A 26,601-nucleotide genomic window follows, 5' to 3' on the forward strand; every position below is an offset into this window, starting at 1 on the left:
TTTACACTTTAAAAATGTAATAGGCTTTTTTTAAAGCGGTATTAGATTTACAGAAAAAGAGTACAAAGCACAGGATTTGCATATACTCTCCTCCTGTCCCCAATTTCTCCTATTATTAATATCTTGCATATTTGTGTCAGGGAACCGATATTGATATATTATTATTAACTGAAGTCCATCATTTACATTGGTGCTCACTGTGTTGTGCATTCAGTGGGCTTTGGCATAAGCATAATGACATGTATCTACCTTCACAGTATTGTACGGAATAGTTTCACTACCCTAAAATTCCCCAAAAGTCTTGTTTTTAAAGGAGCCAAGACATATCAAATTAAATGTATCATTAAATTTGTTTTTTTTCTCCTCAAAGGAAAGTTATATCAGAAACTATAGCGTTAATAATTAAATGAAACTCTATAAAGAAAAGATATTTGCAATTTTAATAGAATATATGGTATTGATTTTCTGTAGTGTTGGTTGACTTTACATAAAAAGTAATGCACTTAGAAAGCAAAGGATACACTTACATTTGAATTCTTTTTTAAAAAATCAGGTTGCAAGATGAGTATACAAAGACACAAAATGAACTCAAGCACCTGTTAAATGAAAAGCAAACTAATCAGGAAAAAATGCAGTTGCTGTTTGAAGAGCTAAAAGGGGAATTATTAGAGAAAACTAAAGACTTAGAAGAAATAAAGCTGCAGGTAAGAAAATATATTTGAGCTAATATAAAAGTTGTCAGATGTTTAGTGGAAATTGAGTAGTTTGGTGGTATAATTTTCTCTTATAGTCTAGTTTTCACTACCATGTAAGGTTTAACCACAAAAGTTATTTTATGTAAATTTGTATTCTCTTATCTATTCTGATCTAAGTAATATTTCACTATTCAGAATAATTGAGGGAAAGGCCAGTTTGAATTGATAAAAATTTACAATTAAATATTTTTTAAAGAAACGTTTATAATGTTTAAGTATTATAGCTGAAACTATGCTGAAAAAGAATGATAGTTTTTTAAAGGAGCTATTTAAAAGACACTGTAAAAACAGTATGTGCACATAATTTTTATGCACAATGTAAGGTAAGGAGAGTCCTAAGCAAAAGATAGTTGGTACTGAAATACTGACTGCGCTTTCTTTAGTTACCAGTACTTTTCACGCTATTTGGTTTTCATTTACCTAGAAAGTAAAACAAAGTTTAACTTCAGTAGCAGTCAAACTTACTATATATTTTAACTTAGTAGGTATTAATAGTGATATTCTCCTGCAGCTTAGTACAAATGATAAGGTATTATTAATCTTGGAGTCATAAATTGATAAAGTAAAAAGCCATCTTTTAAGTCATCTAGCATGGTGTATGACCCAATTCATGGCTTCCTTTGACAGCAGTGTTGGAAGTTTGTCGTTCATATCTTCCTGAAATATTCCATTGTTCAGAACACCAGCACTGAGCTTGGGCTGGAGCCTCCACTGTGCTTACTGCTTCCTTTCTAGGAAAATTTAGGGCATTTAAACAAAAAGATAAAAACTTCAGAGAGAAATATAACTTAAGCCTTTAGAATTGGTAGATTAATTTGTTTTGCAAAAAGTGAGAAGCCTACATGAAGAATCTGTGAGCACTGAATTTAAGACACTGAAAGTATTCTTTAGGTATTGCAAATGTAAATTACTCTGTTTCTTGAAAGTAACATCTGTACATGCTTATTTTTACTAAGCACAAGCAAAGAGTAAGTGTAAGAAGACTAGGTGGCTATATTAATATCAGATAACATAGATTTCAGGATAAAGAGTATCTCTAAAGATAAAAAGAACATTTTTGTAACAACAAATGATTCAATATCCCAGGAGGATGATGACCTTAGTTTTCTCATGTGGTAAAGGAGATAAAAATTGTTACCTAATAGGGGTTGTTGTGAGGACTGAGATAACTTATATTTTTAGTATAGTGTCTGGCACACAGTAGATACTCATAAATGATGGCCATTTTTATTCTATATGAATACAGGCTCCGTGAGACCAGGAACTGTTTTTTTAGTGTGCTTCTAGTGCTCAAGACAGTACACAGAAAATTATTTGTTGAATGGATGACATAAATAAACAGATTAAATTAATGAGTCAGAATTATGTTTATATATAATGTTGCACTTGTCTTACATGCATTGAGAAGGCTCTTAGAGTTGGTAATCATCTAGTTTGGAGTTGAATTGTGTTCCCCCAAAAGATGTGTTGAAGTTCTAACTCCCAGTACCTCAGAATGTGACCTTATTTTGGAAATCGGGTCTTTACAGACATAGGTAAGATGAGGGTCTATGGAAGTACAGTGGGCCCTTAATCCAACATGACTGCTGTCCTTAATAAGAAGAGAACAGAGACAGAGACAGGGATACATGGCCGAGGGATACAGGGGGATGGGAAGAATATCCCATCAGGACAGAAGCAGAGATTGAAGTGCTGTAGCTGCCAAGAATTGCCAACTAGCGTCAGCATACCATCAGAAGCTTGGATGAGGCAAGGAAGGATTTACCCTACAGTTTTTAGAGGGAGCATGACCTTGATGACACTTTGGACTTCTGGCCTCCAGAACTGTGAAACAATAAATTTATGTTGTTTTAAATTAACTGATTTGTGCTATTTTGTCATCACAGTCCTAGGAAACTACTGTACTTTCCAAAGTACAGTTCCCTTTTGGAACATCTGTGACAGAGCTCTTTGTTGTATTTCAGTGCTTTTGGTGCTACAGAACCTAGGGAACTTGTAAAGTGACCCAGGTCCATTTATGAATTAGAGCGTTTTCTCTCTCATATTACAATGAAGTCATCCTCCCTGTAGTCACCGTGTTGGTTCTTGTAAAGTTCCTTGGATCAACACAAAATAACCGATAATTTCCCCATATGATAACTTCCCAAATGTTTGCTGAAAAATATAATTTTTCTGGTAAAGTTTCTATTTTTTATACATACCCGGTTTAACATACCTGGTTTCTATGTGATATTTGCAAGTGTTAGTATGACGCTTTGATGTAGTAAGTGGTTAGAGCATGTTAACTATTATTACATTGCCATTATGTAACATGTTAGCAAAAGTTTTTTAAAAATGAGGGAGTCATTTGATATATTTCTGATAAAAATTGTGAAAAATTACCAAAAATTTATGTGGCTTCTTTGTGCCAGGCAGTGAAAACTATATAACTTAGTAAGTTTATTATTTTATTTGGCTGCTCAGAAGCTCAGAGCAAAAATTTATTACTCAGTTTAAGTTATTAATTTGTTAAGAATATCTGACACAGCGATATTTGCCCTCTTAAAACGTTCTTTGGAAAATATTGGCCTATCTTATATTACTAATACGACAAGTGTTGGAGTGTTACAGATTTGTTTTTATAGATTTAATGTAGGTAATGACACATAGACTGTTTGATAAACATTCTCGGAAGTTTCTTTTGAGGCATGCAGTGGCAGTATTCCATTAGACATCTGAGACATAGCATGATTTCTTTCTAAAATCACATGAAGAAGTTCCTGTGTCTCTGGTATATGTGTGCTTTGAGAGAAGGGGAGGGAAGTAAGATAGATTTTTTTATGTGTGTGTATGTTTTTAATAAGAGTTTTAGATCATAAAGAAAAAATGTTATGGGGACTCCTTTTATTTTTTTCATTTTTATATTTTCATTTCCTTTTATTTGATTGTTGTTCAAGTACAGTTGACTGCCTTCCCCCCCCCCATCTTTTTGGCAACCTCGTGGATCATCAGACTCCCATGCAGTTACCGATTTCAGTGTTCTTTATTCCTTTGTATAGATCCTGTTTCCATCTGTATCATTTTCCTACTGTCTTAAGGATATTCATTAACATTTTTATAGTACAGATCTACTAGTGAGAGTTTTTTCATCTCATATATCTAAAAAATATTTTAAAGATACTTTGCTGAATATTGAATTCTATGTTGATAGCTCACCTTCCCCAGTACTTTAAAGATGTTGTTCTACTGTCTTCTCTTTTACATTGTCTCATATAAGAAATGTGCGGTTATCCTTAACTTTGTTCTGTGTGCCATGTCTTTCCACCTGGGCTGCTCTTAAGGTTTTCTCTTTAATGCTGATTTTGAGCAATTTGATTAATATGCCATTATACTTTTCTTCATCTTTCTAGGAGTTATGGGTCTGTGGATTTATAGTTTTTATCATTTAGAAAAAAGTTTGACATCTCAAAATATTTTTTTTTCCTCTTCTTTCATCTCCTTTTGGAATTCTAACATTAAGCACTTAAATTTCTTCCGTAGTTCACAGGTGTTGTTTTTTTATTTTTAATCTTTTTTGTCTTGTTTCATTTTGGATAGTTTCTGTGTCATTTTCAGGTTTGCTGATCTTTTTTTCTGCATTGTATAATCTGCCATTGAGTTGATATGGTGTACTGAGTATTCAGGAGCTTTTGACCAAAAAAGCATGATCCCACATCCCACCCCCTCATTCACCTGATCTCACCACAAGCTACTTTTTTGTTTTCCTGGATGGAAAAAAAGTTCTCAAAGGGAAATGTTTTGATGATATGGAAAAGGTGAAACAAAAAAATGGCAGAAGCACTTCAAGACATGAAAACTGACAAGTTCAAAAACTGGTCTGAGTGGTGGAAAAAACATCTCTATAGGTTTACATCAAATGAATAGTACTTTGAAGGTGACTGAAGTTTAAATGTGTAAGAATAAGTACATAATTTTTTATAAATTCCATGTTTTGAGGCCCCCCTCATATTTTGAAGCAAATCATATTGTTGCAGTCCTCAACAGTTTAATATATATAAGGCCTAGAAATTAAGATGCCTCAAAAAATATCTTTAATTTGATTGGATTCAAAATGGTGGAGGAGTAAGTAGAACTAACCTCTTCCCAGGACCTATCAGGAATTACATCTACATTGTAGAGAAATCATCCAGAATAACCATCTGAAAACTAGCTGGAGAGAAGCCTAATAACCATGAACAGACGGGAGAAACCACTTAAGCACAATGTGACTGGTAGGAGTGTGGAGACATGAGAGGGTGGGCTGGGCTCCCACAGGTGGCAGCTGAAGTGCCAGAGGGATATTTCAGTGATGGGGGGTGGGGCTGAGAAGTGTAAGGTCTAAACCCCAAGGTGAGCTCCCCAACCTACAGCATCAGAGCTGGAAAGGAACCCAGATAACATCCAGCTGTGAAAAGCAGAGGGTTTCTGTCTGACAGGGAGAGACAGCTAGAGATGGAGACAGTCTCTTAAAGGGCCAAAGCACAAAATTTCATTTGTAGCCACTTACCCTGGGTGTGGGAAAACGGAGGGCAGAGTAGACTAGAGACACTAGAGGAGAGTCTGAAGTTAATGGCTCTAGGGAGAAAAACAAAAGGAACATCCACCAGGATCCCTATGCTGAGTCATTCTCCATACTGAGGATCCAGCTCTCACAGGCAGAGCACTCCTCTCTGAATGGCATCAGACTGAGGGGAGGCAATACCTCTGCCTGCAGGAATTTCTTCTGTCCCACCCTGTGGTGCTTAAGCCAGGCTGCTGATTACAACTTGCTTATATTAATAGCTGATCAGTTTAGTGACTGATTGGTTTAACAACTAAGGTGGAAAATATGAAGCATCCAAAATGCAAAGACAAAGAAACAGACCCAGATGAAAGAACAAGTGAATTTTTGAGAACTGGATGAAATGGAGGCAAACAATTCATCAGAGAGAGTTTAGAGTAATGATTATAAGGATGCTCAACAGCATGAAAAAAGACACAAACCATAAAAAAGGGCCAGTCAGAAATAAAGAATGCAATATCTAAAATAAATAATACACTGGAAGGAATAAACAGGTTAGATGAAGCAGAGGATAGAATCAGTGTTTTCTAAGACAAGGTAGAGAAAAACACCCAGGCAAGGCAGCAAAAGGTAAAAAGAATTAAAAAAATGAGGAGAGCTTAAGAAACATCTTGGACACCATGAAGCATAACAACATCCATATCATTGGAATATCAGAAGAGAGTGAACCAGGGGATCAAGAATTTGAAGAAATAATGACCGAAAACTCCCCTAATTTGGTGAAGGAAAAAGTCACCCAAGTCCAAGAAACTCAAGAGAGTCCCAAACAAGTTGGACCCAGAGAGGCCTATGCTGAGACACATCATAATTAAAATGACAAGGCTTAAAGACAAGGAGAGAATCCTAAAAGCTACAAGAGGAAAGCATGGAGTTACCTACAAGGAAGCACCAATTAGACTGTCATAAGATTACTCAACAGAAACATCCCAGGCCAGATGGGAGTAGTGTGAAATAGTCAAAGTAATGAAAATCAAGGACCTACAACCAAGGCTACTTTACTCAGCAAGGCTATCATTTAAAATCGAAGGAGAAGACTGCTAGTCAAGATGGTGGCATAGGTAGACGCGGCTCCGACCACCAAAAGATTACAACTAAAATATAGAATAACTGTCACTCAGAACTAACAGAATGGAAGTCTCACTACAGAATCAAGGAACCACATCTATCCAGACTGGTAGGAGGGGCACAGACGAGGAATGAGCTGGTTCCACACCCACACATAGTGGATAAATATTCAGGAGGGTTATCTTCAGAGCAAGGAGTCCCAGCCACACACCAGGCACCCCAACCCAGGGTTCTAGTGCCAGAAAAGTAAGTCCCCACAGCTTCTCGCTGCAAAACCAGTAGGGATTATGTCAGTGGGAAAAAGTACTGCAGCACCAAATAATTCCTCTTAAAGAACCCATGCATTGTATCACCTACTCAAAATCCCTTTGGGCTCTGGCATGGGGGTGGCAGCTTTAGTGTCACCAGTGGTATGCAGGGGAAAGCCAAGGTGTCTGGCATCAGGGCAGAAGCGATTGTCTCTTTTCTGGACCTTCTCTCCACAGAGATCACAGACTGGTGCCATATCTAAGATTCTCTCAATCTGGCTAACACTGTTTGAGCCACCTTGGAAATCCTCAAAGACTCTGCCCCAGCTGCTTTTCCATATGAATGGCTAGTCTTGGCTCATGCTTCAGAACTTCCCAAATGCTCTCAAACAAGCAGCAGCTGGCTTCATTGAGCCCCAGGCCCAGAACTAGCAGCCTAGATTCACAAGTTGGCTTTATGTGGGAATCTCCAAGCCCAACACAAGTAGCAGCCATCTCAGATTGCTTTATAGATTAGGTGGGCTGGCCCCTTCCAAAACATAGGTGAGGGCTGCTCTTGGCCTTCACCATTTGGGAAACCCTGGGGCCAGCACACCCAGACCACATTGGAATGCCACTATCCTGCCCCTGCACAGCTGATCCTCCTTAGAGGTTAGAGGTTGTTGGTAAGCAGTCACAGCCAATCCTTGCAGCTGACAGGCCTTGGTAAATCCCTCCCATTGACCTTCCAGCAGCAACCAAGGCTCATCTACAAGAGGAGTGTATACTCAGCCCACATGATGGGTGTACTTCAAGTACCCAGCTTGGGTGATAGGGGAGACTTGCCATTGGAATCTACAGGACACCTACTACATTAGGCCATGCCACCAAGACTCAGAGTCAAAGCAGCTTTACCTAATAGTTAGAAACAAACACAGGGAGGCTGTCAAAACAAGGAGACAAGGAAACATGGCCAAAATGAAAGGACACATCAAAACTCCAGAAAAAGAGCTAAACAAAGTGGAAATAAGCAATCAGGTGCAGAGTTCAAAACACTGGTTATAAGAATGCTCAAGGAACTTAGTGAGGACCTTAACAACATAAAAAAGATCCAGTCAGAAATGAAGGACACACTAATTGAAATAAAGAACAATTTATAGGGAAGCAACAGTAGAGCGGATGAAGCCAAGAATCACATGAATGATTTGGAACATAAGGAAGAAAAAAAACAACCAATCGGGACAGCAAAAAGAAAAGAGAACCCCCCAAAATGAGGATAGTATAAGCAGCCTGTGGGACAGCTTTAAGAAATCCAACATTCACTACATAGGGATGCCAGAAGGAGAATAGAAAGAGCAAGAAATTAGAAGTCTATTTGAAAAAATAATGAAAAGAAACCTTCCTAATTTGCTGAAGGAAATAGACATGCAAGTCCAGGAAGTATAGAGGGTCCTAAACAAAATAGCCCCAAAGAGGCCTACCCCAAGATATATCATAATTAAAATGCCAAGGTTTAAAGATAATGAAGTGAGGGGAGAATGGGTGAGAGATGAGGGGATAAGAAGTACAAATAGGTAGTTATAGAATACCAATGGGGGTGTAAAGTACAGTATAGGAAAGGGAGTAGCCAAAGAACTTACATCCATGGTCTGTGGACATAAACAAGGGTGAGTGGATTGCCTGAGGGAGTCGGATGCTAGCTGGAATGGAGCAAAGGGTTAGTAGTAATAAGCAGGACAACTGTAATAACAACCAATAAAATATAAATAACAAATAAAATCTAAGGAGAAATAAGGAACTTCCCATATAAGAAAAAGTTAAAGCAGTTTGTTAACATCAAATCAGTATTTCAATAAATGTTAATGGGCTTGCTTTAAGAGGAAGAAGAAGAGGAGAAAGAAAGAAAAAAAAGGAAAACAGTCTAACAATAAAATGGCACTGCATGTGTGTCCATCAGTAATCTCTTTAAATGAAAATAGCTTAACTGCTTTGACCAAAAGACAGAAGGTAACTGAATGGATAAGAAAAGAACCATATATCTGCTGCCTCCAAGGGCCCCATCTCAGATCCATAGAGACACACAGACTAAAAGTAACTCAACACCAAGAAAACAAACAACCCAATTAAAACATGGGCAGAGGACCTGAATAGACACTCCAAAGAGTACATACACATGGCCAGTAGACATATGAAAAGATGCTCAATGTCACTAAATGTCAGAGAATGCAAATTAAAACCACAGGAAGAGACCTCACACCTATTAGAATGGCTATCATCAGTAAATTAACAAATAACAAGTGCTGGTGTGGACATAGAGAAAGGGGAACTCTTTTTGCACTGTTCGTGGGAATGCAGACTGATGTAGCCACTGTAGAAAACCATATGGAATTTCCTCAGAAAACTAAAAATGAAACTGCTTTTTGACCCAGAAATACCACCGCTGGGATTATACCCTAAGAATCTTGAAACACTAATTCAAAATAACCTATGCACTATAATGTTCATAGCAGCACAATTTACAATAGCTAAGTACTGGAAACACTAGGTGTCCATTAGTAAATGAATGGATCAAAAAACTGTGGCACATTTACACAGTGGAATTCTATGCAACAGAAAGAAAGACAGGAGCTCCTACTATTCAAAACAGCATGGATGGAACTGAAGAGCATTATACTAAGTGAAGTAAGCCAGGCAGGGAAAGACAAATACCATATGATCTCACCTACAAGTGGAACCTAGTCAACAAAACAAACAAGCAAGCAAAATATAACCAGAGACATTGAAAGAAGGAACAAACTGACAGTAACCAGAGAGGAGTTGGGAGGGGAATAATGGGGAATAGAATGGAAAGGGTCATCAAGGAACATGTATAAAGGACCCATGGTCAAAGCCAAAGGAGGGAAGGATTGAGGGTGGGAGATGAGGTGGGTGGAACATGGGAAAGTGGTGGTGGGAAAATGGAGACAACTGTAGTTGAACAATAATTAAAAAAACTAAAAGTAATGTGTTGGAAAAATATTTCATGTAAATGGAAAAGGAAACAACGCTGGGGTAGCAGTGCCTATATCTGAGAAAATAGACTTTAAAATGAAGGCTATAGTAGGAGACAAAAAAGGATACTACATAACAATAAAGGGAACAATCCAATAGACAATATAAGTCTAGTAAACCTTTATGTACCCAACATAAGAACATCTAAATCTGTAAAGCAAATCTTGATGGACATAAAGGGAGAGGTCAACAGAAATACAGTAATAGTTGGGGATTTTAACACCCCATTTACTTCAACAAGGAGACAGCAGCCTTAAATGCCACAGTAGATCAAATGAACTTAGTTGATATCTTCAGAGCATTTCACTCCAAAGGAGCAGAATATACATTTCAAGGGCACATGGAACATTTTCTAGGATAGACCACATGTTAGGACACAAAATAAGATTCAATAAATGTAAGAAGATTGGAATCATATCAAGCATCTTCTCTAGCCCTAATGCTATAAAACTAGAAATCAATCACAAAACACTGAAAAATATTCAAAAACATGGAAGCTAATACCATGTTATTAAACAATGAATAGGTTAACAAGGAGATCAAGGATGAAATCAAAAGATACGTTGAAACAAATGAAAATGAAGACACAATAATCCAAAATCTGTGGGACATTGGAAAAGCTATCCAGGGGGACGGAAGATGGCGGCTTTACTCTAGGCAGCGTTTTTCTCGGCTTCTGTGAAGAGGGGGGGAACTCGCGGATCGGTGGAGAAGCAGAGCAAGTGGACTAGGTTACCAAATCACTTTTGAAAGCAGGACATCAAAAATTATTGCACTCACTGAAAAACCAGACGGTAAGGAGACTGCTTCAGGACAAAAGGGGCCCGGGGATCAGCGTGGAGTCTGGGGGTGTGCAGGCCCCAGGCCCGGTGCTCCCAGGTCTGCCTCAGGGCTCCCGGGGGAGGGGAGTCGCTGCTCCCTCCCCTGAATACGGGGGTGAGCAACTCCAGGGGAGAACGTGTTGCTAGAAGGAACAGATTGGCCAGTTGGACTGGGAAAAAATCTCCCAGGGACTATGAACACCCACCCAGAGACCTGGGAGAAGTGAGGGCCTCTAGCCGACAGGACTAGGGGAAGCCTGGAAGAGCGCCCGCACCCCTAGCCCGGTGGTAGTGCAGATCCGTGGAGAGCACAGAGCTGAGCCGCGCTCGGCTTGCACCCCATAGGGAGTCTGGAATCTCGCGCTACGATCCCGGGAGGGATGTGGCGCTTGGAGCGTTCCTACAGTAGTAGCTCAGAGATTTCCAGCCACCCTGACAGGGGAGCCGGGAAAAGCGCCAACACCAGGTCGGAGTGCGGTTGGGCAGGGAACAGAGAGCTGGAAAGGGCTTGGCTGTCGCATCACTGGGAAGGCTGACTCTCGAGTGCTTTGAACCCGGAAGGGTCATGGCGAGGCGCTTAAGGCGATCCTAGACCCCGAATCTCAAAAGTTTGGGGGAGGGGCGCACCCTTTTATGATTTCCAGGGAGGGCGCAGTGAATCCCAAAGCGTCGCGGGTGCCTCCTGAGATCATAGAGCTGGAACCCTACAGGACCCTGGAGTCCAGAAGAATGTGGAACTGAGATCCAGAGAGCCAGTGTATTCGGGAGCACCCAGGGTACCTGACAGACTTGCTGAGATCTGGCTGGGAGAGAGACAAGCATTTCAAAGGTCCCTCAGCCAGCTGAAGCCAGCAAGATCAGAAAAACTGGTCTGGCCAGTTAGAAACCAACAAGAGGTTTTTTTGTTGTTGTTGTTTGGTTTTGTCTGGTTTTTGTGGCTGTTGTTGGTTGATTGATTTTATCTTGTGTTTTATGTGACATTTTATTTTTCAATTCTTATTATTTTTATCTCACAATCCCTTATGTTTCTCTTCCATTCATCCTAATATTATTCTTTCCACTCCAAATTTATCTCTCCTGCACTACATCTTCTGCTTTTCTTTCCTTTTTTTTAATCTTGCAAGTTACTGTAAATTTGTATTATCGTTTTCTCACTTTTCCAACATTTTTATTTTAATAATATTTTGGTATTCTTTTTCTTTCTGTATAATCTTCTTTGCTTGGGTGGTTATACTGTCATTTGATAGGTTCCCCCTGGTATCTCAGTCACAAGGTGTTGATAAGTTACTATCCTTCATCTGTGTTCCATCAATACACCTCTCAAGGTTCTATACTCTTTATTCTTGTTATCTAGACCTCATCGATTCTGCCACAAGACTGTCACTTTACTACTACTGTTAGTAAGACCTAGTCTATACAATTGTAAATGCTTCTCAATACCCCTACCTGATCTCAGCCCACTTTGCAATTTTCTGAACTATACTATTGTGGGGGTTGTCTGTATCCTTTTACTCACTACTCCTATATACTAATCTTTAGTCCAACCCTACCTTAGAATCTGACCTCCCACAGCCTCACAGCTTTCTAGATCCAACTAACAATCACCTCGTCCCCAGTAAGAGTCTTACCTTCTTTCCATCCTTTCTAAAACGTGGACAGTGGGGTGGAGGATCACGGTTAACACTATAAGGAGCCAAAGGATAACCCATCTCCTCTCTACTGGCTGCTAATGTAAATATCATAGTGTACTGTCTTGCTGTTTTAAACCATTTTGCCTTACTCCTTCAACTGATCACAAAAAAGAATAGGGGGAAGCTGTGAGCACCAGGATACACGAAGGAGATTGCACCACTGAATCTCACAAATATTCTACCACAGAAGTTCACACCATAATTACAGGGAATCAGAAAACATCAAATTAACAAACAAGAAGAAAAAAGAAAAAACCCACGAACAATGAGAAAACAAAGAAACAACCCCCAATTGAAGGGAAATGAGGAAGCCTCAGGAAAAATGCTAAATGAAATAGAGGCAACTCAACTATCAGACAGTGAGTTCAAAACAATGATTACCAGGAAGTTCAATGAACTCACAATGAGCTACCAGAAATTAGAGCCACCAGAAATTAGAGCTACCAGGAAACTACATCAGTCTCACTGCAAACTATATAAACATGAAAAAGGAAATAGAAACTCTCAACAAAGGTCAAGAGGAAATGAAGAATACAATTTCTGAACTGAAGATCACAGTAGAAGGAATGAAAACCAGGATCGATGAAGCAGAAGATCGGATTAGCAAGCTGGAGGACAAAGTAGAAAACAGCATCCAGAAAGAGCAGGAAAAGGAAAGGAGGCTCATAAAGAATGAAGAGGGATTAAGAGAAATGCAAGACAATGTGAAACGTAATAATATCCGTATAATATGGATACCAGAAGGAGAAGAAGAAGAGCAAGGGATCGAAAACCTAGTTGAACAAGTAATGAAGGAGAACTTCCCTAATTTGATGAGAGAAAAAGTCACACAAATCCAGGAAACACAGAGAGTCCCAATCAAGAGGAACCTAAAGAGGCCCGCCCAAGACACATCATAATTAAAATGGCAAAATTTCACAACAAAGAGAGAATCTCAAAGGCAGCAAGGGAGAAAAAGGAAATAACATACAAGGGAGCCCCAATAAGGCTAACAGCTGACTTCTCAATGGAAACACTTCATGCCAGAAGAGAATGGCAAGAAATACTGCAGGGAATGAGAACCAGAGGTCTGCAACCAGGGCTACTATATCCAGCAAGGCTCTTGATCAAGATAGAAATCCAAATAAGAAGCTTCCCAGACAAAAGAAGTCTAAAAGAATATACCTCGACCAAACCAGCTCTGCAAGAGATTCTAAAAGGACTGCTTTAAGGAATGGAGGGAAAAGAGAGAGAGAGAGAGAGAGAGAGAAACACACGTACATAAAAGACAATGAATAGGTACCTATCAATAATAACCTTAAATGTAAATGGATTAAATACTCCAATCAAAAGACATAGAATAGCTGAATGGATAAGAAAAAATGACCCACATATCTGCTGTCTACAAGAGACTCACCTCAGGATAAAAGACCTACACAGGCTGAAAGTGAAGGGCTGGAAACAAATCTTCCAAGCAAATGGACAGGAAAAAAAAGCCGGGGTAGCAATACTCATATCAGACAAAATAGACTTCCAAAAAGGGTCCATAAAGAAGGACCCAGAAGGTCACTTCATAATACTCAAGGGAAGAATCCATCAAGAAGACATAAATATTGTAAATATATATGCACCCAAAATAGGAGCACCCAAATACATCAAGAAAATCTTAGAGGACTTCAAGAAAGATATGGACAGCAACACAACTATAGTGGGAGATTTTAACACCCCACTATCAAAAATGGACAGATCTTCCAAACAAAATATCAACAAAGATATTGTGGCATTGAACAATACCCTTGATGAAACGGGCTTTACTGATATATACAGAGCACTCCATCCCAAAGAAAGCTAAATGCACATTCTTTTCAAGTGTACACGGAACATTCTCAAAGATAGACCACATGATAGGACACAAAACAATCCTCAAGAATTTCAAGAAAATTGAAATCATACCAAGCATTTTCTCAGACCACAAGAGACTGAAGCTAGGAACCAACCCCAAGGAAAAAACCAAAAACACTCAAAATCATGGAGATTAAATAACATGCTATTAAACAATGAATGGGTCAAGAATGATATTAGGGAAGAAATCAAAAGGTTTCTGGAAACAAATGAACACGAACTCACAACAACCCAAAACTTATGGGACACAGCCAAGGCAGTCCTGAGAGGGAAGCTCATAGCGATACAGGCCCACCTAAAAAGGTTAGAAACATTCCAAACAAACAACCTAACCCTATGTCTACAAGAACTCGAGGAACAACAACAAAGGCGGCCCAGAGCAAGCAGAAGGAAGGAAATAACCAAGATCAGAGCAGAATTAAATGACATAGAGACTAAAAGCACAATTCTAAGGATCAATGAATCCAAGAGCTGGTTCTTTGAAAAGATAAACAAAATTGACAAGCCTTTAAGCAGACTCATCAAGAAAAAAAGAGAGAAGACCCAAATAAACACAATCAGAAATGAAAGAGGAGAGATTACAACAGATACCACAGAAATACAAAGGATTGTAAGAAATTACTACAAAGAACTGTATGCCAAGAAATTTGAAAACCTAGGTGAAATGGACAACTTTCTAGAAAAATATAATCTTCCAAAACTCAATGGAAAAGAAGCAGAAAGCCTAAACAGACCAATAACAGCAAAAGAAATTGAAGCAGTAATCAAAAAACTCCGAACACACAAAAGCCCTGGACCAGATGGTTTCACAGGAGAATGCTACAAAGCATTTAAGGAAGAGCTAACCCCTATCCTTCACAGACTATCACAAAAAATCCAAAAAGATGGGAGTCTCCCAAACTCTTTTTATGAGGCCAACATCATCCTAATTCCAAAACCAGATAAAGACACAAGAAAGAAAGAAAACTTCAGGCCAATATCACTGATGAACATTGACACTAAAATCCTCAACAAAATACTGGCAAACCGCATCCAACAATACATCACACTGGCAAACCGCATGACCAAGTGGGATTCATTCCAGGGATGCAAGGATGGTTCAATATTCACAAATCAGTAAATGTAATACATCACATAAACAAAAGCAAAGACCAAAACCACATGATAATATCAATTGATGCAGAAAAAGCATTTGATAAGGTACAGCACCCATTCATGATAAAAACACTCAGCAAAGTGGGAATAGAGGGAGCATTCCTCAACATAATAAAGGCCATATATGAGAGACCTACAGCCAACATCATACTCAATGGGCAAAAATTAAAATTTTTTCCGCTAAGATCAGGAACAAGACAAGGATGTCCACTTTCACCACTTCTACTCAATATAGTACTGGAAGTTTTAGCCACAGCGATCGGACAGGAAAAAGAAATAAAAGGCATCCAAATCGGAAAGGAGGAAACAAAACTGTCACTGTTTGCAGATGACATGATAGTATACATAGAAAGTCCTATAGACTCTACCAAAAAACTGCTTGACCTAATAAATGAATTTGGCAAAACAGCGGGATACAAAGTCAATATCCAGAAATCAAAGGCATTTCTGTACACCAACATTGAAACAGCAGAAACAGAGATTAAGGAAAAATGCCCATTTGAAATAGCAAAAAGAAAAATCAAATATCTAGGAATAAACCTAACCAATGAGGTAAAAGACCTGTATTCAGAAAACTACACAATACTGAAGAAAGAAATCAAGGAAGACACAAACAAATGGAAACGTATACCGTGTTCATGGATTGGAAGAATTAATATCATCAAAATGTCCATACTACCCAAAGCAATTTACACATTCAATGCAATTCCTATTAAAGTACCAATGGCATAGTTCACAGACATACAACAAACAATTCAGAAATTTATATGGAATTATAAATGACCCAAATACCTGCTGCAATTTTGAGAAAGAAGAGTAAAGTAGGAGGGATCACAATACCCGACACTAAACGATACTACAAGGCCACTGTAATCAAAACAGCCTGCTACTGGCATAAAAACAGGCACATAGACCAATGGAACGGAACAGAGAGCCCAGAAATAAGCCCAAGTCTCTATGGTCAATTAATATTTGACAAAGGAGGCAGCAACATTAAATGGAATAAAAATAGCCTCTTCAACAAATGGTGTTGGGAGAACTGGACAGCCACGTGCAAAAAAATGAAACTTGAGCACCAACTTACACCATATACAAAAATAAATTCAAGGTTGATAAAAGACTTAAATATGAAACGTTAAACCATTAAAGTCCTAGAGGAGAACGTAGGTAGGAAAACCTCAGATATTTCACACAGAAACTTTTTTACTGACTTGTCCCCTAGAGCAAGGGACATAAAGGAAAGAATAAACAAATGGGACCTCATCAAAATTCAAAGCTTCTGCACAGCTAAAGAAAACAGTATCAAAATTAAAAGAAGCAACTATATGGGAAAACATATTTGCTAATGATACCTCAGACAAGGGTTTAATCTCCAAAATATATAAAGAACTTACAAGACTGCACTCTAAGAAGACAAGGAATCCAATTAAAAAGTGGGCAAAGGACTTGAACAGACACTTCTCCAAGGAGGACATACAAAAAATCCAAAGACACATGAAACGATGTTCAATATCGCTAGCTATCAGAGAGATGCAAATTAAAACCACAATGAGATACCACTTCACACCAGTCAGAATGGCCATCATAAACAAAGCAACAAACAACAAGTGTTGGAGAGGTTGTGGAGAAAAGGGAACCCTAGTGCACTGCTGGTGGGAGTGCAGACTGGTACAACCACTATGGAAAGCAGTATGGAACTTCCTCAGAAAACTAAAAATGGATCTGCCTTTTGACCCTGCAATTCCACTGCTGGGACTCTATCCTAAGAATACTAAAACACCAATTCAAAAGAACCTCTGCATCCCAATGTTCATAGCAGCACAATTTACAATAGCTAGATGCTGGAAGCAACCAAGATGCCCATCAGTAAATGAATGGATCAAAAAACTATGGTACATTTACACAATGGAATTCTATGCAGCAGAAAGAAAGAAGGAGCTCCTACCCTTTGCAAGAGCGTGGATGGAGCTGGAAAACATTATGTTTAGCGAAACAAGCCAGGCAGTGAAAGACAAATACCACATGATCTCACCTTTAACAGGAACCTAAATAACAAATCAAAGAAACAAGCAAAATATAAGCAAAGACACTGAAATAGAGGTCAGGCTGACAGTGCCTACAGAAGAGAGTAGAGGGAATTTAAGGGGACAGTGGGAAGGGTTCACAGGAACAAACTTAAAGGACACATGGTCATAAACTAAGGGGGGTGGTAATCGGAGGGAAGTGGGGAGGGGTGGGAGTGGGGACTGGATTGGGAGTAAAAAGGAGAAAACTGTATTTGAAAAATGATTAAAATTAAAAAAAAAAAAAAGAAAAGCAATCCAAAGAGGGAAATTCATGGCATTACAGGCCTATCTCAAAAAAAAAAAGAAAGAAAGAAAAAAATCTGAAATAAACAATCTAACTTCATACTATTAGAAACTTGAAAAAGAACAACAAACAAAGCCCAAAGTGAGCAGAAGAAAGGGTATTAGAAATATCAGAGCAGAAATCAATGAAATAGAGTCTAAAAAATGATACAAAAGATCAGTGAATCTGAGGGCTGGTTCTTTCAAAAGATAAACAAGATTGACAAACCTTTAACCACAATTATCAAGAAAAAAGAAAGGACCAAAATAAATAAAATTAGAAATGAAAGAGGAGAAGTAACAACTGACAGCAAAGAAGTACAAAGAATGGTAAGAAAATATCATGAGCTAACAAACTGGACAACCTGGATGAAATGAATAAATTCCTAAAAATGTACAATCTTCCAAAACTAAATCAGGAAGAATCAGAAAATCTAAATAGTCATATTACACCTAATGAAATTGAAGCAGTAATCAAAAATCTCCCAATAGTCAAAAGTCCTGGATCAGATAGCTTCACAGGTAAATTTTACCAAACATTCTGAGAACTACCACCTATCCTCAAACTATTTTATAAAATTCAAGAGGTGAAATGGCTCCCAAACTCGTTTAACAGGCCAGCATCATCCTAATTTCAAAACCAGATAATGACACTATAAAGAATGAAAATTATAGGCCAATATTCCTGATGAAAATAGGTGCTAAAATACTCAACAAAATATTAGCGAACTGAATATAGCTATGCATCAGAAGGATCATATACCCTGATCAAGTGGAATTTATTTTAGGAATGCAAGGTTGATATAACATTGCAAATCAATAAATGTTATTCACCACATAAACAGAATTAAGGGTAAAAGCCATATGATCATATCAGTAGGTGCAGAAAAAGCTTTTGATAAAATCCAGGACCAATTATGGTCAAAATTGTGAACAAAGTGGAAATAGAGGGAATATACCTAAACATAATAATGCCCATATGTGGCAGATCCACTGCAGCATCATGCTCAATGTTCAAAAAATAAAAGTGTTCCCCTTAAGATCCAGAGCAAGACAGGGGTGTCCATTTTCACCTCTCATTCAACACAGCACTGGGAGTCCTAGCCACAGCAATCAGACCAGAAGAAATAAAAGGCATCCAAATTGGAATGGAAGAAGTAAAACTCTTTATTTGCCAATGACAAGACACTGTATAGAGAGAACCCCACGAATCCACCAAGAAACTATGAGACCTGATAAATGAATTCAGCAAAGTAGCAATATAGAAAATTAATATGCAGAAATCAAAGTTATATTTTTATATGCCAATAACAAACTAATGGAAAAAGAAATTAAGAAAATAGTTCTATTCACAATTGCTTCAAGAATGAAATACTTAGGAATAAACCTAACCAAGGATGTAAAAGACCTGTACTTGGAAAATTATAAGACACTAAAGAAAGAAATTGAAGAAGATACATATAAGTGGAAGCATATACTGTGTTCATGGATAGGAAGAATTAGCATCATTGAAATGTACATACTACTCAAAGCAATTTGTAGATTGAACGCAATTCCTATCAAGATTCCAATGATGAATTTCACAGAACTAGAACAAATATTTCAAAAATTTATATGGAACCACAAAAGGCCCCACATAGCAACAGCAATCCTGAGAAGGAAGAACAAAGTTGGAGGAATCATGCTACCTAATATCAAAATATACTATAAGGCCATAGTAATCAAAACAGTCTGGTACTGGCATAAAAACAGACACATAGATCAGTGGAACAGAATACAGCCCAGAAATAAGCCCACACTGTTACAGTCAATCAATAGTCAACAGAGGAAGCAAGCATATACAGTCCGCTAAAGGTAATTTATTCAGCAAATGGTTTTGGGAGAGTTGGACACATACTTGCAGAAAAGTGAAACTAGACCACTTTCTTATACCACACACAAGAATAAATTCAAAATGAATCAAAGACTTAAATATTAGATCCAAACCATAAAAATCCTAGAAGAAAATAGGCATAGAATTTTTAGATATTGCTTGTAGAAATTTTTTTTCAGGTATATCTCCTCACGCAAGGGACACAAAAGGAAAAATAAACAAATGGGACTACATCAAACTAATAAGTTTTTGCATAGCAAAGGAAATTATCAACAAAATAAAAAGACAACCCACAGAATGGGAAAACATATTTGCTGTTACATTTGATAAGGGGTTAGTACCCAAAATTTAAAAAGTACTTACAAAACTGAACAAGAAAAAAACAACCTGACTGAAATATGAGCAACAGACATATGAAAAGATGCTCAACGTCACTAATCATCAGAGACATGCAAATGAAAACCACAATGAGATACCACCTCACACCTGTTAGAATGGCCATCATCAGTAAATCAATAAACAACGAGTGCTGGTCAGGATGTAGAGAAAGGAGAACACTTTTGCACTGTTGGTGGGGATTCAGACTGGTGCAGCCCTTGTGGAAAGCAGCATGGAGTTGTCTTAAAAAATTAAAAATGGATCTGCCTTTTGACCCAGTGATCCCACTTCTGGGAATATATCCAAATGAACTCAAAACACTAATTTGAAAGAATATAAGCACCCCATATTCATTTCAGTGTTATTTACAATCACCAAGATATGGAAGCCATCTGAGTGTCCATCAGTAGATGAGTGGATAAAACAACTATGGGACTTTTACACATTGTTATTCTATTTGGGCGTAAATAAAGAAGAAAATTTTACCCTTTGTAACAGCATGGATGGACCTGGAGAACATTATGCTAAGTGAGGTTAGCCAGTCAGCGAAAGTAAAATACCATATAATTTTATGTGTGGAATCTAATGAACAAACTGAACTAACAAGCAAAAAAAGAAACAGGCTCATAGATGGAGAACAGAAGACAGCTAGTGGGGGAGCGAGGTTATGGGGTGTAGTGATTGTGCAAAAAGGAAAATGGACTCATGGACATGGACAACAGTGTGGTGATTCCTCTTTTAAAGGCATTGCCTGCAATAGTATCGCAATACCTAAAAGTACTTAAGGAGTAATATTTCTTATTTCTATAAGAAGACCAAATGGTAATGGAAGGAGTGCAATAAAGATTAAATTAAAAAATTTTTAAAAAATGGTTTGTATGCCACATTGGACTAACAGTCATAAGAGAAGTCATTTAGCACTTTGTTAACCATTATAGAAGTTGTTTAGTGTAAGGTGTGCTAGACTGTGGGGCAGGTATTGTGGAAGATAAATAACCGAGAGCAGAAATAATAATAGCATACAATGAATATGAGTTACAAGATATATAGCTTTTACTTCTGCACATCATGATAACCTAGTAACATGCATTTTTAAGATGTTTTTCTGACCACAAAACGAATGACCAACTGAAACCAAGGGTCCTGATTTAATATTGGATTGGCCAAAAAGTCTGTTTAGTTTTTGCCATAAAATAAAGGCAGTTTTTCATGTTCACTAATAACTTTGTTGAATTGGATATTTTGAGTATGTTGTCTATCTTCTGTGTGGTATGACATCGATTGTTCTCAGTGTCTCAGTTTGACTGGTATTGACTTCAGCTGGTCTACCCAGCTGTGGAGCATCGTCCAGCAAAATACGAAATCTCACAATCACTTTTGAGAGGTTTGCGCGGTCACAGCACCTTCTGCATACACTGCACAAACTTTTTGTTTTGCATTTCAGTTGCGTTTTTACCTTTTTTGAAATAATACAGCGCAATATGCCAAAAAGTATCTATTTTCTTCCATCTTCAATATTACAATGACTACACAAAAATTTACCCATTTTTGTAAGTTTTTTGCACACTGATATGACAGCTGTCACAACACAATCTAATAAAATTGTTTTGAATGACTACTAAGCGCTACTAGAGCCATCGTATGGAGAAAAACCAAAGGAACTTTTTCATCCACCCAGTGTGTAGCCAATATGTAACCCTAGCCGATTTTTTTAACAGCATGCCCCTCAGCCCTTTCCCTTACTATTCATTAACTCCCTGAGGCAGTCAGAAACAGTGACTGCCTTGACCAGGGTCACAAGATAGGGGTTTTTGTTAAGCTAAGGATAACATCATGGATAAGTTATAATTTAGCTCCTGATTCCTGAAGCTCAACAATTCCCTGGCCACATTCTCATGAAGCCAGTCTGGAAGTCTACCAAGATCTAGATTAAGGATATACCCCTCATCTCACTCTTGACCAGTTACCAAGACCAGTGGCCCCAAGCCCCTTACTCATGATGACCTGTGATTTTTACTTTATAAAACTCTTTGTCTGTAAACTATCAAGAATTTTGGGCTTTTGAGCATTAGCTTCCTGTTCTTCTTGGTGGTACCAATAGCCAGCCTTTCTCCACTACAGTTCTTGGTGTTTAGTCATTGGCTCTACTAGTGTGGGTAGATAAACTCTTTCTGTTTGGTAATATAGATCTCTATTATATACAAGGCAATTCCTCTTTTAAAAGCATTGCCCACAATAGCATCACCATACCTAAAAGTACTTAAAGAATAATATTTCTTACTTTCCTTTTTTAACCCTCACCTTAGTATATGTTTATTGATTTTAGAGAGGAAAGGGAGTGCAGAGAGAGAAACATCGATGTAAGAGAGAAACATTGATCCGTTGCCTCCTGTGTGCACTCCAACCGGGGATTGAACCTGCAGCCTTTTGGTATACGGGACGATGCTTCAAGCAGCTGGGCCACCTGGCTAGGGTGGAATAATACTTCTTAATATGGTATTTTTCTTCAGATTCCCTGCAGTTTCGCTTATTTGTTTATTTTTAGAGTTGGTTTGTTTGAACCAGATAAAATAAGGTTTACCTGTTTATCTTTTTTTTTAATTACCACCACTCCTCATTTTGAACTCTTGATGCTATCATCCAGATTATTGACATCATAAACCAGATTTTAGCAAGAGCTTTTTGTCTGGTTTCTCTAACCCCATTCACTGCCTCTTTTCTCCCACAGCCAGCTATTCTTTTCCCACCGAAGCTTTTGATCCATTTGGCTTCTTCCTAAAATATATATGCGGGGATGCCATTTTTAAGCTTAAAAACTTCCAATGAATAAGCAAGGTACAAAATTGTTTAGTATGCTTTCGAACTTCTTATGGAGAGATATAATGCTTCCTGTGCTGGGGGCGGGGTGGGGCAGGGAGCTCTGCCCTTAGGGCCCCCGGGCTGCCATGGATGAGAAGTCTACCAAGACATGATCTGCTTGGGAAGGAAAGGTGGCCCATCTCTCAAAGGAGAAGGGCCAAGAGCCTTTTCCTCAGTGGGCTTTTATTGGGTATATTTTGCACAGGAATACAGGTAAAGCTCATTAACCATTGTCTGGCAGTAAGGATCAAACAATAGACAACATACAAAGAACTAGGAGGGCTTATTCTGAGTCAGGGTCTGTTAGCTAAAGGGCTACAAAACTTTGGGAAACAAACTCATATCCTGCTCGGACCCTTATCAGAAAATTGAGAACATTCTTAGCAAAGCAGGTTTCACAGGATTTTATCCATTCTTTCTTAGGCCTGATTGTCCCAGGGAACCCACCTTTTCCAGCACAAGGCTGCACCTCCCTCTGTCATTGTTTCAGGCTTCAGTCCCGCAGGGGAAGTAAGGCAGCCAAGAGATTAGGAGTCTTCTTGAAGCTTTGTCTCCTTAGTGGTTTATGGTCCCAAGGTCTCTTACTCAGACTTAGGCATTGGGGGTTACAGCTTCTGAAACCAGGCAGGGCAGTTCCCAACATTTCTGTGAATTTCTGTATCCTTAGAAGGTTAGACTCTATGCTTCAGTTTTTTAAAGAAAGGTATGATAATATAGCTACATTGTGTATTATGGTGAGGATTAAAGAAGTTAATGCATGTTAGGTATTTTAAACAGTGTATTATATAGATAGTATGTTATACAGTGCTTTATACTTTATACATAGTAGGCGTTCATTCATTAAAATGTTTAGAAATTTGGAATATTGGTGAATAAATGTATGAATTAAACGAAACATTCTTAGTTTTCAGAAATTAATGTAAGAGCAAACTGGGGTTTTTTTTTACAACCAGTATTTGTTCATTCAAGAAAGTATAATCGAGTGGTGTCTGTGTGTCAGGCAGTAGTGTGAGGTGTTGTAAATACTATGGTGAATAAAGAGTGTGTGCCCTCAAGGAACTTACTAAAATACTGAATTACTCTGTCAACGATGGGCTTCATAAAGAGTGTAACAGGAAGGAACTGTAACCGGAAAAGACACCGGTGTTCGGGCTGCCTGTCACTACCAAATCCAATAAGCAATGACAGTGATTGAATCTTTTATAGGCACTTTATTCAGATGGCCGGTGATCCGAGAAGATGGCGGGTTCATACCCTAACAAACCATCTTGCTCTCTCTCTTTCCCAGCCAGATCTTTTATAAGGGGGTTGGGGGAGGGCAAACAGGTGTCAGCGAAAGCCTTTGAAATTCAACAGTTGCCTCCAAAGGGAAGGGTAGTCACTTGCTTCTTCCTGGTACAGACCTCTCCAAGAGGTCATCTGCTTACTCTTAGGCACCAAGATAGGCCTTATCTGTAGTTACTGAAACAAAAACTTAACATACACATTACTTGCTAGATTTATGACTATTTACCTTAAGCTAAATTTTCCCAAGTCTTAAGCCCCTATCAGAACCTTCAAATTCATTTTGGTGATCAGAGTTAAAAGCAGCCTATTCTGATTGAAAATTAATCTGAAGAATACTCTATGGTATACAAATTATTATACCTTTATTTTGCTTGCTTTAGAAAATAGACTATCAGCCATTGTATCCAACATGATAACCTTAGTTGCCAGCATAGTTATTTCATATAATCACAATGATAATAATTAGTGAGTCTTGACCTCATGTTAATAGAATTTTTGACATCTCTGAGAGCCTGAAATTGACTTAAATTATTGTTTCAGATAATGGTTCTATTTATGTAGTGATTACTCTAAAATTAGGTATGTTGTAAAAGTTCTGTGACTTGCATTTTATTGTCATAATTAGATAGACTCAAATTTGGAAAATTCTTGATTTTAATATTTGTGATTATATATAGATTATATATATTTATATATAGAATCATTTGTATTTCTCTGCCCATTAGGTATTAACTCCACAAAACTTGGAATTGTTAAGAGCCCAAATACAACAAGAATTGGAAACTCCAATGAGAGAGCGTTTTAGGAGTCTGGATGAAGTAAGTAATTTATACCGAAAGAACTATGCATTTATTTATCTTCATATGACTGTGAAAATTTGCTTGATGAAAAGCATTTCCCTACCTAAAAGCCCTGCCGTGGCTTCCCTTTCACTCAGAGTCCATAGAGTGGTGTTTAAGGCTGCACAGGATCAGATCCCAGTACCTCCCTGATTTTCTTTTCTCCATCCACATTAGCCTCATTGGTGCTGCTTTGGCATTCCGGAAATGGTACAATTTGAGTCTTTGCTCTAGCTGTTGCTTTTACCTTGAACACTGTCCTTCCAGATACCTCATGACCAGCCTCTCTGTATCACCTTCTCAATGAGGCCTACTTTGACCAAACCCTGCCCCCACTTAATATGCTAACTTGCCTTTTCCATCAGGCTTTAGCCTTTTGGATCCCCATTCACCCTCCTATACATTTTTATTTTCTCTAGTACTTACCATCTTCTGATATGTATAATAATCATTGTGTTTATTTTTTAATAGTCTCTTTTACCACCTCTAGGAATATAAACTGTGTTAGAAGAGGAACCCTATCTGTTTTGCTCACTGTTATAGTCCAAGTTCCTTGAACAGTCCCTAGCCTGCAATAGGTGCTCAATTACTATTCGTTGAATGAAAGAATGAATTTAATGCCATCTAAGAAAAGCAAAAAATTGATACAGTTTTCCTTCAGACTGTGATTAATCTCCTTATATGAAACCTTGGTTTAGTATGACTAAATATTTAATAGAGGGGACAGGAAAAGATAATAGATATTAAATATGGTAGGTACTATACTAGGTATTTTATGTATGTTACCTTATTTAACAGAGATACTGGGCCTCATACATGCAAATGAGTATTGTCCCCTTCAGAATGGACCCCTTTAGAAAGCTGTAGGCTAATGATGTTGCCATTGCATAAAATAATTGTGGATCCTGTTTTATAAGTGGCTTACTGGCTTAAATCATCTTTTGAATATTCTCCTAATGGATAATCAAAGCATTATAGCTTTGGGAGTAGGTCTAATTTTTGGATATGAACAAAACTACTTAGACCTAAGTGATCAAGTTAGGTGAAAACATTTTCACCTAACTTGGGGGTGAAAAATGTTTTCATTTCAGGGATAGAAGGGGACTAAAGGGTAATAGGGGAAAATGCAATAAAGATTAAATTTAAAAATATTGAAACAAAGTATCTCTCTACCAAAATCACAAAACCCATTTCCTTGGTTTGTGAACTGGCTTAGAAGAGAAATCTTTTGACTGAAGATTTCTAGGGAGCTGAGTATTTTAGGAGGTTTTCTTATTACTTAATATCCTGGTGTATGTTGAAATAGTGTCTCCTCCTCCTTTCTGTTCTGCTATTTACAATGAGATTCAGAATGCCAGCGACTCTCATAGTGTTAAGAAATGGGGTTGGAGCATACCAGGGATGCGTGTGTTCCCGGTTGGGAAAGTTGGTGCTTCATATATTCTTCAGACTGATGTGTTGGGTTTAACTATTATTGTAATATTTGAACCTTAAGTTATTGTACTAAATATTAAAATAGTCTTTTGTGTACTTTGAATTCATTCTGTCTGACTTTTAGGGGTATTTTTTGTTTTCTCATCAAATTAATTTTTAATCTATTATATTTCGAAAGGTTCTTAAATATTATTTTATTAAGTCCAGAGGTCAAAACTTTTGACATGCTATATACATTTCTGTACATTAATTGAGTGGTAATTGGCTTTATCAGTGCCTTCTCAGGAATGTGCTAATTCTGTATGCAGCATACTTGGTATCAGAACTTTTCCAAGGTTTATTTATACTTCTGTTAAGC

At 37.9% G+C, this 26,601-nt stretch overlaps 1 protein-coding gene across 2 annotated transcripts in view; it reads left to right on the plus strand.

The window, feature by feature from the left end:
* Positions 1 to 26,601, plus strand: part of CEP83 (centrosomal protein 83) — a 139,520-nt gene that overhangs the window by 45,291 nt on the left and 67,628 nt on the right. For both annotated transcript variants that reach the window (XM_036018559.1, XM_036018560.1), the window contains exons 3-4: positions 554 to 704; positions 24,696 to 24,788. In XM_036018559.1, coding sequence (XP_035874452.1) covers positions 554 to 704; positions 24,696 to 24,788 — 244 coding nt within the window. The remainder of the gene's footprint in view (positions 1 to 553; positions 705 to 24,695; positions 24,789 to 26,601) is intronic.

Source organism: Phyllostomus discolor, chromosome 2 (genome assembly GCF_004126475.2).
Source record: "Phyllostomus discolor isolate MPI-MPIP mPhyDis1 chromosome 2, mPhyDis1.pri.v3, whole genome shotgun sequence".
Taxonomy (NCBI): Eukaryota; Metazoa; Chordata; class Mammalia; order Chiroptera; family Phyllostomidae; genus Phyllostomus; species Phyllostomus discolor.